This window comes from Equus quagga, chromosome 11, assembly GCF_021613505.1.
Source record: "Equus quagga isolate Etosha38 chromosome 11, UCLA_HA_Equagga_1.0, whole genome shotgun sequence".
Taxonomy (NCBI): Eukaryota; Metazoa; Chordata; class Mammalia; order Perissodactyla; family Equidae; genus Equus; species Equus quagga.
In genome coordinates this window covers 71,820,828-71,834,390 of record NC_060277.1, presented here as the reverse complement: position 1 = coordinate 71,834,390, position 13,563 = coordinate 71,820,828, and the positions used below count along the sequence as shown (strand labels likewise).

Here is a 13,563-nt window from a genome sequence, read left to right as displayed (position 1 = left end):
AAAAAAGTAAAATCTTTAAAAAAAAATCTGAATGATGTCAAATAAAAGAAAAAAGTGTATTTTAATACTTTAAATCACCTCTTGATAAGTCTACCTGGCAACGTACCCATACTTGACTTGAAGGCCTCTAAACAGGCGTGAGCCAAATATTCTCCTAATCTAATTATCTTCAAAGGCATGCAAAACTAAAATAGACTGCTAAATAAAACACTAGTGTTCCAAAATTCTTTCAGCTTTCAGAAGTTGAGGAAAGAAAACTGGGAAACAATGTTAATGCAGTGTGATACACAAGAATAAAAGATAAAGACAAAATGACTAAAGAAACGTTGGCAATAGCATTCCAAAATCGGGAAACGTGAAGGTCAAGAAAGGCTTAAGAAGAAAGCTGCAGCAGTAAAAGATGAATAAAAGACGAAAGCACAAGGACTATGTTAATGGTATGTATTTATTAACTGTTGAAAAGAGGAAAAACTGATTTAACAGCCAACTAACTAGTCTAGAGGAAAAAGCCTAGGTCCCCTGTGGCCATTCTCCAATCCCCCAAAATATACACCTGAAAAATCACCTACTGAAAAGGTATATAAAAGTAGTGGCTGGCCCATGGTTAAGTTCTGCTTGCTCTGCTTTGGTGGCCTGATTTGAGTTCCCGGGCACAAACCTACACTACGCATCAGTGGCCATGCTGTGGCAGCGATCCACATACAAAATAGAGAAAGACTAGCACAGATGATAGCTCACAGCAAATCTTCCTCAGCAATAAAAAACACAAAGAAAAGGTAGAGATCCACACTGCTGGATCATTAAGTTCCTAAACCTTCTTTCTTATCTAGCCCTTTATAAAGCTTTGGTCTCGTGCGACAAGAAGTTAAACAGTAACACTGAGCATTTCTCTTACACTCAACGTTGTTTAATTTCTCTACGCCTAAATTCTCTATTCCTTGATTAGAATAACATTTGAACATATTCAATGGCCACGTGAAAAACCTAGAAGATTGAGGAATAAGGGCTAGTTAAGATTTTAAAGAGAGAAAGAAACCAAGAATCTTACAATGAGGGAGGGGAAAGGAGGAAGACAGCAGTTCTTTAAAATAAATACAGACCAGTGAGGAAAGTTTCACATTAGTAGGATTCTACTGATTACACTTAAGAAAGCATATTACTATTGCATAATCTAACAATTCCACACACCTTCTTACAACTGCATTTTACCAACTGTGATGTATACCACCAACACCAATTCTCCTCTGGAAAGAAGACGAGGGCAGTGGCCTTTTCCCTTCTCTTTATTCTGACAACTAGCAAGAAAGGGTAAATTTCATTCATTTTGTTTGGGGGAAAAACAGCATATTATGTACCACCTTTTCTCCAAAACGATCAAAATATCTGGGGTCCCTATGTTGCACAGTTCTAGAAACTGTACTACACAGTGCCCTGAAAGTACTACATTAAAAAACTTACAAACAAAGCAAACTTGAACGCATTATTCTGAGAGACAGAGAGGGAGAAGCAAAAGACAGAACTAGAAAGTGAAAACAGATAAAAACCAATTTAGCTAAATACAGAACACAAAACCAACCTCAGGGAGAAAGCATTCATGTGCAGTCTCTCAATCCTGATGCTTCCTTAAAAGCGTGATGCCTTTTTGGGTATACTGAGGGCCCACTTTCAAGGCCTTCCAATCACCACTTGACATCAGGTTGAACCACATGAAATAATCATTTTGGGGCCAGATCAGTGGCGCAGGGGTTAAGTTCGCACATTCCACTTGGGCAGCCCAGGGTCTGCCAGTTCAGATCCTGGGTGTGGCCTTGCACACCACTTGTCAAGCCACACTGTGGCAAGCGTCCCACATAAAATAGAGGAAGATTGGCATGGATGTTAGCTCAGGGCCAACCTTCATCAGCAAAAAGAGGAGGATTGGCAGATATTAACTCAGGGCTAATCTTCCTGAAAAAAAAAACAAAAAAAAGGAAAAAGAATCTTTTATGTAGGTCAAAAATGAAATTGCCGACTTCATATCATTCACCCTTATAATTCATTCAACATAAGCAGGACTATAAACACAAATTTGGAGAACTGAACACAAAGTTCACTGCTAAATGAATCAGGAGCTGAAATGGCTGGAGTAAAACCCAAACGTGTAGATGCAATCCATAGCTGAATTTAGATTTTTTTTCATAGCTCTCCACTACACTGATCACAAGGAAAACATAAACAAGTTTCAGCCTGCAAATTCATTGTACAAAATACTTTCAAAAAAGAAATCTCTCACTACATAGATGAGAAAAACAGGCCCTGAAACTAAGAGACATATCTAAAAGGGTAGTAGCCAAGAGATGAAACCTGGGGGCTGGCCTGGCAGTGCAGTGGTTACGTTCATGCGCTCCGCTTCAGCAGCCTGGGGTTTGCCAGTTTGGATGCCAGGCACAGACCTACCCACCGCTTGTCAAGCCATGCTGTGGCAGGCGTCCCACATATCAAGTAGAAGAAGATGAGCACGGACATTAGCTCAGGGCCAATCTTCCTCAACAATAAGAGGAGATTTGGCAGCAGATGTTAGCTCAGGGCTAATCTCCCCCACCCAAAATAAAATAAGAAATCTAAAAAAAGTAAAAAAAAAAAATAAAAAAGACTAAAAAAAAGAGCGAAATGAAACCCAGACATGACAGACCTCCCCTAAATTAAACGACTTCTGGTTGAGTGCTCGTTCTCCTGTCTCTAGTTGCCTCTCCACTAGAAACATACTCAACCTACATATCCTCCTGTCTTCTTCACATATTAACCATAACACTAAACACAGAGAAAGTAAGCCAAAAGACTGTTCAAAACAACGTCTAATTATAAAAAGTCTAAGGAAGAGAAATAAAGCTTCAAGCAGTTTGGACTAATGTTTACACACAAGTATGGAAGCGGATGGAATACTAGTTTGGAGTGAAAGAGACTTGGCTGAATCCTAGTAATGTTACCTATCAGCTATCACCTTTCCTCAAGTTCTTAATTCTTATCTGTAAAATGGTAACGATTATTTTGCAGGACTGTTTTTGAGGATTGAGAGAATGGCAGCTCTGGGATAGGTGTCAATAAATAGCCGATATTATTGTTACAGGATTTTATTATCAGAGTCAATGCAAATGTTTTTTTAAATAAGTGTTTCAAAATCCATTGGCACCACTTGACACCAGCAGTCAATGAAGAAAGCATGCGGCTTTCAACAGTCTCTGATATGGGACAAGAACCAGCACCAGAGATAGTGCCCCACATTACAGCAAACACCACGGCTGTTGATTAATTCAAATTAACTCCTAATTGCACATACTAACAAAATAAAAATTCAAAAAGTATTTATACATTTATTATAATAAAAACTCCTTGAAGAGATCTTTTGCCTATTTTGTTTACTAATGAATCTCCGGTGTCTAGAACAGTGCCTGGTCCATAATTGGCACTCAATATACATTGTCAAATACCTTTGGAACTTACTTTTAACACTCCAATTAAGGTTTTTCCAAATACAATAATCTTGACAATCAAGTATGTACAATTTTTCTTCTTCATGTACCAGCCTAAACAGAGAAGCCTCTCACTCTAAAATTAACTCATACATTTTCTAGAAAAAGGCAAAAACAAATTGTTTAGCCCTCTAAAAAACCTTACAAACTTCCCAATTAGCTCCAGCTAGGTAGAAAAACAAGATAACTTTTTACCCAGATTCTAAAATTTTGACTGCAGAAAAATACTCTGCCATTAGTTTCAATATTGACAGATCAAAAAAAAAATCCCTCTCACTCCACCACAACAGATTTCTCCTCCTAGATTTTACAGAGATACTGCCTCAAACAGCTAAATGTTATGTTAAGTGTAGTAGAACCAAAAACACGAGATGTAGAGAAAGTAGAGGCAGAAAGTAAAAAGTAAATGACATAACCCAAAACATTGATGTATGGGAGAAAAGAATGTAAAAGTGCTCAAAGTCTAAATCTCTGCATGATTTTTGTAGAATTACAAAAGACAGGAGCCAGCCCCATGGCAGAGGAGTTAACTTCATGCACTCCACTTTGGTGGCCCAGGGTTTCGCTGGTTCAGATCCTGGGCGGGGACACAGCACCACTCATCAAGTCATGCTGAGGCTCATACAGCACAGCCAGAAGCACTCAGAACTAGAATATATAACTACGTCCCCAGGGACTCTGGGGAGACGGAGAGGAAAAAAAAAGATACAAACAAAAAAAATCCTAAAATTCTGTTTTGGAACACATCAGGAAAAATATAACGAGAAATAACCTTGTATCAATACAGATTAGGAGAAAGGTTATACTATTCATTTAGATTTATTATTAACATTTTCCTAAGTCTTTGATAAACTAAAAAACCCTCATCAAAATTTCAACACTTCATAGTACCGTATTTTGGGGCCAGTCTGATGGCGTAGTGGTTAAGTTCACATGCCCCACTTCCGTGGCCCTGGGTTCACAGGTTCGGATCTCAGGCATGGACCAAAACATCACTCATCAAACCATGCTTTGGCCGCATCCCATATACAAAATACAGGAAGATTGGCACAGATGTTAAGTCAGCACCAATCTCCACCCCCTCGAATACACACACAAAAGCATACAGAAACATATTTTAAAGTCGTGGAGGGAAAAGCCTATTCTGCACAGAAAAATATTCATATCAAGGAATAACTTTTTAAAAAAATCTATAAACACCCGTGGCTGAGTGGTTATGTTCACGCACTCCACTTCGGCGGCCCCGGGTTCTGCAGGTTTATATCCTGTGCGTGGACATGGCACCACTCATCAAGCTATGCTGAGGTGGCATCCCCCATGCCACAACTAAAAGGACTCTCAACTAAAAACATACAACTATATACAGGGGGGCTTTGAAGAGAAAAAGGAAAAATAAAATCTTTAAAAAAACCCACCTATAAACACAAAATCATAACTGTTATAAGTGACATTCTCTAGTCAAAGACCACACAATGTTCCGAAAATTTCATCCTATTACGAATTTCTACTACCTAACTTACACTTTAACCTATCATGAATAAGTAAAATCACTCACAAATTCTTAAGTAGGACACAATTCTACAACACAAAGGTGTTCACAAAACCATTCCAAGGTCCTACAAAGTCCTCAAATGACTAATCACCAAGGATAAAGTAGTATTTAATTGGTAGCTTTTTATCAATCAGAACCCATTCACTGCCCATGGCTTACATTAAACCTTTAGAATCGCATTTCACAAAATTGGTTATGTGCAATATCATCTTCCTAGTCAGTATCTGATACTGCTTACATGCAAATATTTTAACGTTGATTTACATTTTCATCCCAAATCCACAGACAACAGTTGTTACATTTGCTAGAGTGATAATTATATTGTCCTGAATATTAACCTAGAATTAATATCAAAAGAACTACACACTAGCTCAAAATGACCAAACTACATTCTGTTAGGAATATATTTCGACAACCTTCCTTTTCTGGGAATACAAATGCTCAGATATGAGTTGACATTAAGGATTTTACTTATTTATTTATTCAAGATTGGCACCTTAGCTAACATCTGTTGCCAACCTTGTTTTTTTGTTTGTTTCTTTTTCTCCTCCTCCCCAAAGCCCCCCAGTACATAGTTGTAGATTCTAATTGCGACTGCCTCTGGTTGTGCTATGTGTGACACCAACCTCAGCATGGCCTGATCACTGGTGCCCTGTCTGCACCCGGGATCCAAACCAGCGAAACCCCAGGCGGCCTAAGCGGAGCATGTGAACTTAACCACTTGGCCATGGGGCCAGCTCCAAAGATTTTATTTTGGGAACTTATCTTTCTTTATGCAAATGTAACTCACAGACTAAACCTATCAGAGTTCATTGGCTAAGAACAACTTTAAAAAGGTAGGTTATCTTCTTACATGACCACAGTACATCAGTAGCAAAACATTTACTTTATCTTTCACATTGAATAGTAGTGATTTTTTCACAGTAAACTGTAATACCTGACAAGTGTTATACTTTGCAATTTACAAACCCCCAATTTCTTAACAACCCAGTAAACTTGCAGGCAAGGCAGATATCATTAATCCCTATTCTATAGATGAAGAACCCAGATGATTATACCATACATCTACCAATGCATAAAACAGTCCTCTCATTCATAGTAAAGAGCTCGCCTTCAAATTTTAAAAATAAATGAACAGATAAAACATTTCATATTGCTTTAGTTAAATAAAACCCTGACCTGATCACAAATCAAACCTACCGAAGACAGCTCTGCTGAGCTATTGTGATGAATCACTGGAAGAAAGGATAATAAATTCAAAATTAAATTTCAAAGATGATAAACCAGGATCATGGTCATATGTTTTCTATACAGGATTCCGTGTCCTAAACAGAACGGTCATGACAAGATGTGGGTAAGACTCTTAAAATGTATTTGGGGAAAAAATTCCGAGCTTAGGACACTGTTGCTAACACCTAAGTCAAATATTTTTAAACACAGATCTAGCTCCAGGTAGACGTACGTAAAACTAACATACTTGGCTTTGACACTGTCAGTCACTCGTTGGTATGCCAGCAAGCTCTATTTTCAGCAACTACCACATCCTTGACTCTTCCAGTTCCCATTTGGGCAAGAGGGGACTGGAACGAGGAAATCGTTCACTTTGCCTTTCTCTTATGTTCTGTCAAATGTTAACTTCATCTGAGAAAGAAGACAACCAATCTTCTGGGAACTGAGATCTAAGATCTCTGTGGCAGAGAGATGGTCAAAGCTTAGGAAACTTTTGCATGAATCTAATTAAAACAACTACTAGTAACAAGTGGTCTAAAGCAGGATGACCAGACGGCAAGTTAGCAGCTCAGGACACCACCAGTTTACGCCTACTGTCCCAGCACGATTATGAATTGGCACCCCTTCATTTCAAGGCATCCTAATTTGGATGATAAATTAAGATGACTCTTTTACTATTATGGCAGTTGTTACTTCAACTTAGTAAATTTAAATAAGCTTCTGAAATGTTCCTAGGAGCATGACTAGCATAAACATTTTAGGTAATAAGCTCAAATCATAAAGTGATGTTGACAAACCAATTTGTCACCTTGGGTGTATCAGTATTTAACTATCAAATGTTAACTGTCCACTTCAAAAACAATAAAAATAACCAGCTTTTGTTGGTTTCTCACTATCCCTTAATGGATTCTGTTACACAGCTATCTATGCTACTATTTGGAACAACTGTGAATCATTTGCTAACCTTTCTCCCCCCTAAGTTTTATGACTATACCCTTAAGGGCTGCAGCCATTAAAAAAAAAAGGAGGGAGTAAATGTTTTAAAAGTACTTACAAAAATGCACAGCATTAGCCATACCTCAGTACACTGTGATAAACCAAGGAACCTGTACGCAAAAAGCACAGTTGAGATTATCTAAAATCCCTCATTCTAACTTAATTCACTGTGCCTTGAGATGGAATTGTTTTTGAAAGAAAGCATGAGATTTCTTTAGAAAAGTATGAAAATATTTTATCTACAACTTACGACGGATACTAGTAAAGTCATAAACACCACCATATATTATTATTTGAAGTAAGTGCTGAAGAAGCACGCATTACCCCCATCCCAGGGCACCACCTAACTTACACATGTCTTTTGTGGGTGGCTCAGGAGAAATAAGAGTACTGGTCTAAAGGTCAGCAGACAGACAAGTTCTGGCTTTGACACTTGTCATTTACTAGCCAACTAGTCATGTGATTTAAAAAAAAAAAAAATCACTCAATTTTCTCAAATTCACTTGCCTGAACAATAAAATGAAATGACCACTACTTACGTCAATGTTATATGAAATAAGTGAAAATGTTTGTGAAAGTGGTCTGTGAAGTGTGAAGTTCTACATAAATATGGCATCACATAAAATTTAAAAATTTAATCTTCACCCTACGCCTGTCATTACTGTCTAAATACACACACACACAACACACACCCTCTCTTAAACATAAGGTAAAAAAATTCGCAGAAAATCAACCTTACAGCCCGCTTTTTAAAAAAAACTTGCTTTCAGATCAGCTTCTTAAAGTATTTGAAACTCATTTGTAAATTAGATACATTAATTTACTACACTGAAATTTCACTTGTGATACCAGATTAAAGTCAAGAAATTTTTTAAATATTTCATATTCCCTTGACGAAGTTACAAAACAATTATGAAAAGCCTACTTGTTTGCACGGACTTTCAATGTGTGTGCCTGTACTTACTGGATCCACAATTTGCTCAGTTTAATACTTGCCATAAGTGTTCTTCCCCATCCCAGAATTCAAATTGACATGTTTTCATATAAAGGGGAAAAGAGGCCTACAAACGTCCACAGTACTAAGAATTGACCCCATCTCCTCAACTTGCAATGATTCAAGATTTCACTATATTCTAGTTTTGTGAGCCAACAGAACAGGCTGAAATACATCAACATACACAATACCGTACAAAAGCCTAAAGCGTACACGAAAGAGCATCTGCTTTACATACAAAGACTAAAAGTTACCTGTCAAAGGGATTTTAAAAATTGCATTATCCAATTTTGCTTATGTTTAGGCAGGAGAGAAAATGTATTTAATAAAGTTAACTCCACTAACTGAAAAAGCAATTAATTTCAGCATTAACCAAAATAGCAATAATAAAAATGATTCCTGGCCGACAAAGAATTAATAATTACCCTGTGTTTTTAATCTCATTACTAAAGTTAATTTAAGATTATCCTTTATTTTTTTTCCCTAACAAGACATGTATTAAGCAGTTAATTCAAAACATACTCCAAACCCTTCACTGACTACCAAGAATAAGCTAAAAATGAGCTCTGGCGTTTTAAAAGGACAGCTCTCAAGTAAATGACTCAGAACAGAAGCATTCCTCGTGCTGAAGCATTCACAAAGAAAGTGAATCAAATGTGACCATCAGAACTTTACCCCTACATCTCTCATGGAGCCAGTCATCATAAGCAGAAAAAGGGGGAGGAAAGGACAAAGCCAGCAACTACCTCACAGACCCAAATACAGTTTATGCTAACCCTTCTACTCTCAAAAAATGTAGAGTACTTATCTTTTCTCCCCCTCCGTATTCCCAACTTTTCTGTACTAATGTGATTCAGATATACGGAGAAGGTACTAATGTGATTCAAATATACGGGAAGGTTAAGACTTAGTTCAGGAATGCTAAAAAGTGATGGGACGGACTTAATATGGCTACGAATGACATAAAAACTATTCCCTAATGTACTGACTTGTTAAGTGACAGGATGCTAGATTTAATCTTCAAGGTGAACTCCTAACCCCAAACTCACTTCAATATATCCTATCCACAACCTAAAAGCGTCCTTTTCCTGAACACAGCTTAGCTCTTCCTCCAGGACCATTAAATAATCCATATAAATTGATTCCAATGCCCTAGGATAGAGTTAAGCAATACAAAGTATTAGGTTCAACATAGCATGGAAAACAAAAGATAAAGGTACTGCAACAACAAGGAGAAAAGCCAGTATTTGTATCCAAGTATCCAAAACCAATCATTCAAGTGCACTCTCACCTTCTGCCACTCCCCACACCTGATAAATCCTTTCGTAACTTAAACTATGGGACCATTTTTTGTCATCACAAAGAAAAATGAATTATTGCACCCAGTAAAGGAGTGGACACAGGTAGAGGCTGATTCCTGACGACTGTCGTCCTCTTCTTGCTTTCCAATGAACCCCTCCCCATCTTGTACCCAACAGTCGCAGGAGTTCCTTCCCACCTGGCAGATCCTGAAGGAGATACCTAAGGTTTAAACAATGTAATAAAAAGGCTTTATCTACACAGTCCTATGTTGAATAATAAGGGCTTTGATCAAAGTCCTCAGCACTCAAATCCAAAATATGATTGCCAGTAAACTGTCAACTATTTGGGAGCTACAACCATGTGCTTCCAAATCTGTTTTTAAAACAAAAACCTTCCTCTTACGTCCTTTTTGGTTATCACAGCAAGTTTACTCAAAGTCTAAAAACCTACAAAACAGAAAGCACTCAAATATAATTTCACGTCTCTTGCCAAGGACACTGGTAGATTAAGAGGGGAACCTATTTGGGGCATGACGGGGAAGAAGAAAAAAAACTTCCACTACAACCATTTGTTTGACTTCTAGACACTGAAATAAAGACAAACCTGACCTTGAGCTGTACTTCCCCATCTTATTCCCCTCCCCCTCCCCACAGGAACCCGGTTCAATACAAAGAGCAATTTAAGGACTGACAAAATGAAATGTAGTGCAGTATCTTTCCTACGTTTGAGTTCGAGGTCTTTTCTCCTGATTTTCAATTCCTGAATCCTAATGTATGATAACACTGAGACTAGCCCTGAGGCTATTCTTATGACCAAAGTGGCATTCAAAGGCCCTACATAACATTTTGAAAAAGAGGCTTAAGTAATTAAGAAAAATCTAAAGACGTATGGCATTTGATTCCAAACCATGTCTCACCCCACAACACCGTTAAAACCAAAGAACCACACACATGATTTTTTTATAATACTACAGTTTAAAGGATGTGAAGGCAACTGCAGTACCTACGTCCAAAACCGGGGGAGAAGCAATAAGAAAAATCAGCCTGGGACTCACTGAACAGACAATAGCCATGAAGATAAAAGTTCTGAAAAACGACGAAAAAACCTTTGGGGCAAGGAGAAAGGAACAAAGAACAACTGTTCCAATCTGTACATAACACCACTTATTTAAAATGGAAAAAAGCGAGCATCTGCTGGGACCCTCTACGTTCATAATCCAAAAACCCAAGCCTCAACGGGCCGCTTCGGATCGGTCAGGATCCCCGACGAAGTATGAACACGCACTGCAAGCCCGGGGTGTCAACCAAAATACAGTTACTAAACGTTATCTGAAATCACTTGATTTCCCAACAGGTCTTTCCATTTGTCCTAACGCGGCGTGTAATCAGGAAAGTCATCCTTTTTACTAACTGGTAGACTGAGGCACGGGCAGTGCAAAGGGACTAGGCGTCATGGTCTCCTTGTTTCCCGTTCAATGTCTTATCCACCAGAACCACAGCTTGTGGAGCCAGAAAACGATCACGGGAACTTCGGGCTCTCCAGGCTGAGCCCGAGGAGGGGGAGCGGGAGCGAGGTTTTTCCAGACCTCCCCAAAAGGCGGCGGGGCTGGACGGCAAGCCTGAAACCCCTCACTCCAAGGTGTGCCGGCCTAAGGGGAGGAGATCCGATCGCAGCATCTCAGCTGGCCTCCACCCAAGGATGAAGCGCAGCGATTGCCACCCTCCCTCACCCCAGACGGCGCCCACCACACGCCCAAGGAAGCCCTCCGCTCGCAAAGGTTCTCCTTTGTGAGACTCCACAGCCGCCGCCCCACATTGGGCCTCCGGGGAAAAGCCACCGCCCCCACCCGCCATATTTCCCTGAAAGGCGCCCGCGCTACGGCTCCCGATCGCCACTCTCCCCCATGTGGCGAGTGTTTCTTCGCCCATCACCCCACCCAATTGTTCTCCACACCCCAAGACTGGCCCAAAAGCTCCCCTGGGGATTGCTCGCCCGGAGACAGCACCCGCCATCTCCTCCCCCTCCCCCGCCCCGGGACTCGCCCTCCCCCCCAGCCGCCATTTTACAACCAACTCCTCCACCCTATCGCCTCGGCCTCTTGGCTCGAGAGTGTCTGCAGCTGAGGACGCAGAAAGGGTCACATTCCGGGGCCTGGAGCCTCCCACCGCTCCGTGAAACCACAGGCCATTTCCTGCTTCCCGAATCCACATCCCCGGGCCAGGCTCGGAGACGATGCCGCCATTTTGTCTCCTGCTCCCGGCCTCTGTGGGCGGCGGCAGAGGGTCCGAGAATTCCAGCCCCCCGTTGCCCCCCCAACTCACCGTCGTATCGCTCAGCCTGCTCGGCCAGCTTCGCCTGGTACACCAGATCCTCCCGATCATCCATAGCGGCAGCGGCTCCGGCAGGGTCTGCGCGACGGATGGAAGCGGATAGCGTCTCCGACTCTCTCAGCCTCTCGCTCCGCGTCCGGGCAGCAAAAATGGCGGCGCCTCAATCCGGGACTTCCGCCTGCGCACGCGGACAACTGCTCAGCTCTATGGCAACCGCTCCCTGGCAACTGGCGCGGGGGGCGGATCCGGGAGCTCGGCGCCCGAAGAGACTGGAAGCCGCTAGACGCCCCTCCTCCGTGGACTCCGCGAGCGCCAGAGCGCCGAGGCGGGAACTGCGACTGCGGGGAGGGAGCGCGGGAGGCCGCAGGCGAGGCCGGCCCGGACCGCTCCTGACACAGTGGGCGAGAGGGTCCGCGCCCGAGCGAGCGTCGGCGCCTGGCCCGGCCCAGGGGCCGAGAACGCCTGAGGCTGTAACGGTCTTTGTAATGGCAGGCCTTCCTCGCTGAAGCCAGCTTGCCCTGCTTTCTCAGCCAAGCCCCATCCTGGGCCTGTTTAGACCCTTTTAACCCCAGGGTAAAGACTGGGCCCTGCTGTAGCTGGTGGGGGCAGGGGGGCTCCAGTTGTCACGCCTCCGCTTCACCCTCGCACTTTGCAGTCTTTTTCTTCTCCTCCCCTTTGGCTTTCTGATTCCCCTTGGGGGCCGCCCCCGTGGATAGGAACAGGAAAGTTGTTAGAGGAACCTGGGCTGCAGTGCAAGGTGCAGAAGACTGGGACCCAGATCAAACTGAGACTGAGGAGGCAGCAATGGAAATTGCTTCGCGCGGAAAAGGACCTCGTCTGTTTTGCTTCCCAATGGATTCCCAGCACCTTACACTCCATACAATATTCTGTTGCAAGCCTGAAGCTCAGGTAACTAGAACATAAGCTGTGTGGTGGGGTCTGCAGTAAATGTGGAGTAAGAAGTAGGTCGGAACCAAATTAGGAAGAGCCTTGGGTGGCAAGCTAAGTTGTTTGAGCCTTATTAGTCGGCACAAGCTATTTTTTTTATGATTTCGCGTGGAGGATGACACCATCATAGTTATCCTTTAGAAAAATTAATGTGTTGTACAGAGCAGTGATTAAAGAGGAGGATAAATGATCAGGCTATTAGAATAATGCACGCAAAAGGTAATTGATGGTAGCAGTGACAATAGTAAGGAAAGGACAAGTAGGAATAGTACTGCAGAGAGAAGCCACAGGAGTTTGTAGCTGATCCAATGTAGAGATCTTGTGAGGGAGGAAAAAAAATTAAAATGAACTTTCCATCTTCCCACCCTGAGTCACTAGGATAATGAATGGCAATACCATTAACAAAAGATAGGAATACTAGGAAAATGTGCTGATGGAATGCAGAGAGAGACATGAGTTCCTTTTAGCACATGTTGGTTCTAAGGTTCTCAAAGATCACCCAGGTAGAGAGGCCGGCAGGTGGCCTGGTGGTTCAGTTCTGCACGCTGCTTGTCTGGGGTTCACGGTGGATCCCCAGTGCAGACCTACACCACTGTCAGTCATGCTGTGGTGGTCACCCACATATAAAGTGGAGGAAAACTGGCCCAGGTAGAAATAACCAGCATGGAATTGGAAACGGAGATTGGCCTTCTAAATTGAAGG

The 13,563-nt window shown here is 41.8% G+C and overlaps 1 protein-coding gene across 2 annotated transcripts in view; it reads right to left on the bottom strand.

Moving 5' to 3' along the window:
• The window catches only part of YWHAE (tyrosine 3-monooxygenase/tryptophan 5-monooxygenase activation protein epsilon), a 41,056-nt gene extending 28,980 nt beyond the window's left edge, over window positions 1-12,076 (bottom strand). For both annotated transcript variants that reach the window (XM_046675755.1, XM_046675754.1), the window contains exon 1: window positions 11,905-12,076. In XM_046675755.1, the coding sequence (XP_046531711.1) occupies window positions 11,905-11,968 (64 nt within the window). In that variant the 5' untranslated portion in view covers window positions 11,969-12,076. The remainder of the gene's footprint in view (window positions 1-11,904) is intronic.
• Window positions 12,077-13,563: the final 1,487 nt, after the last annotated feature.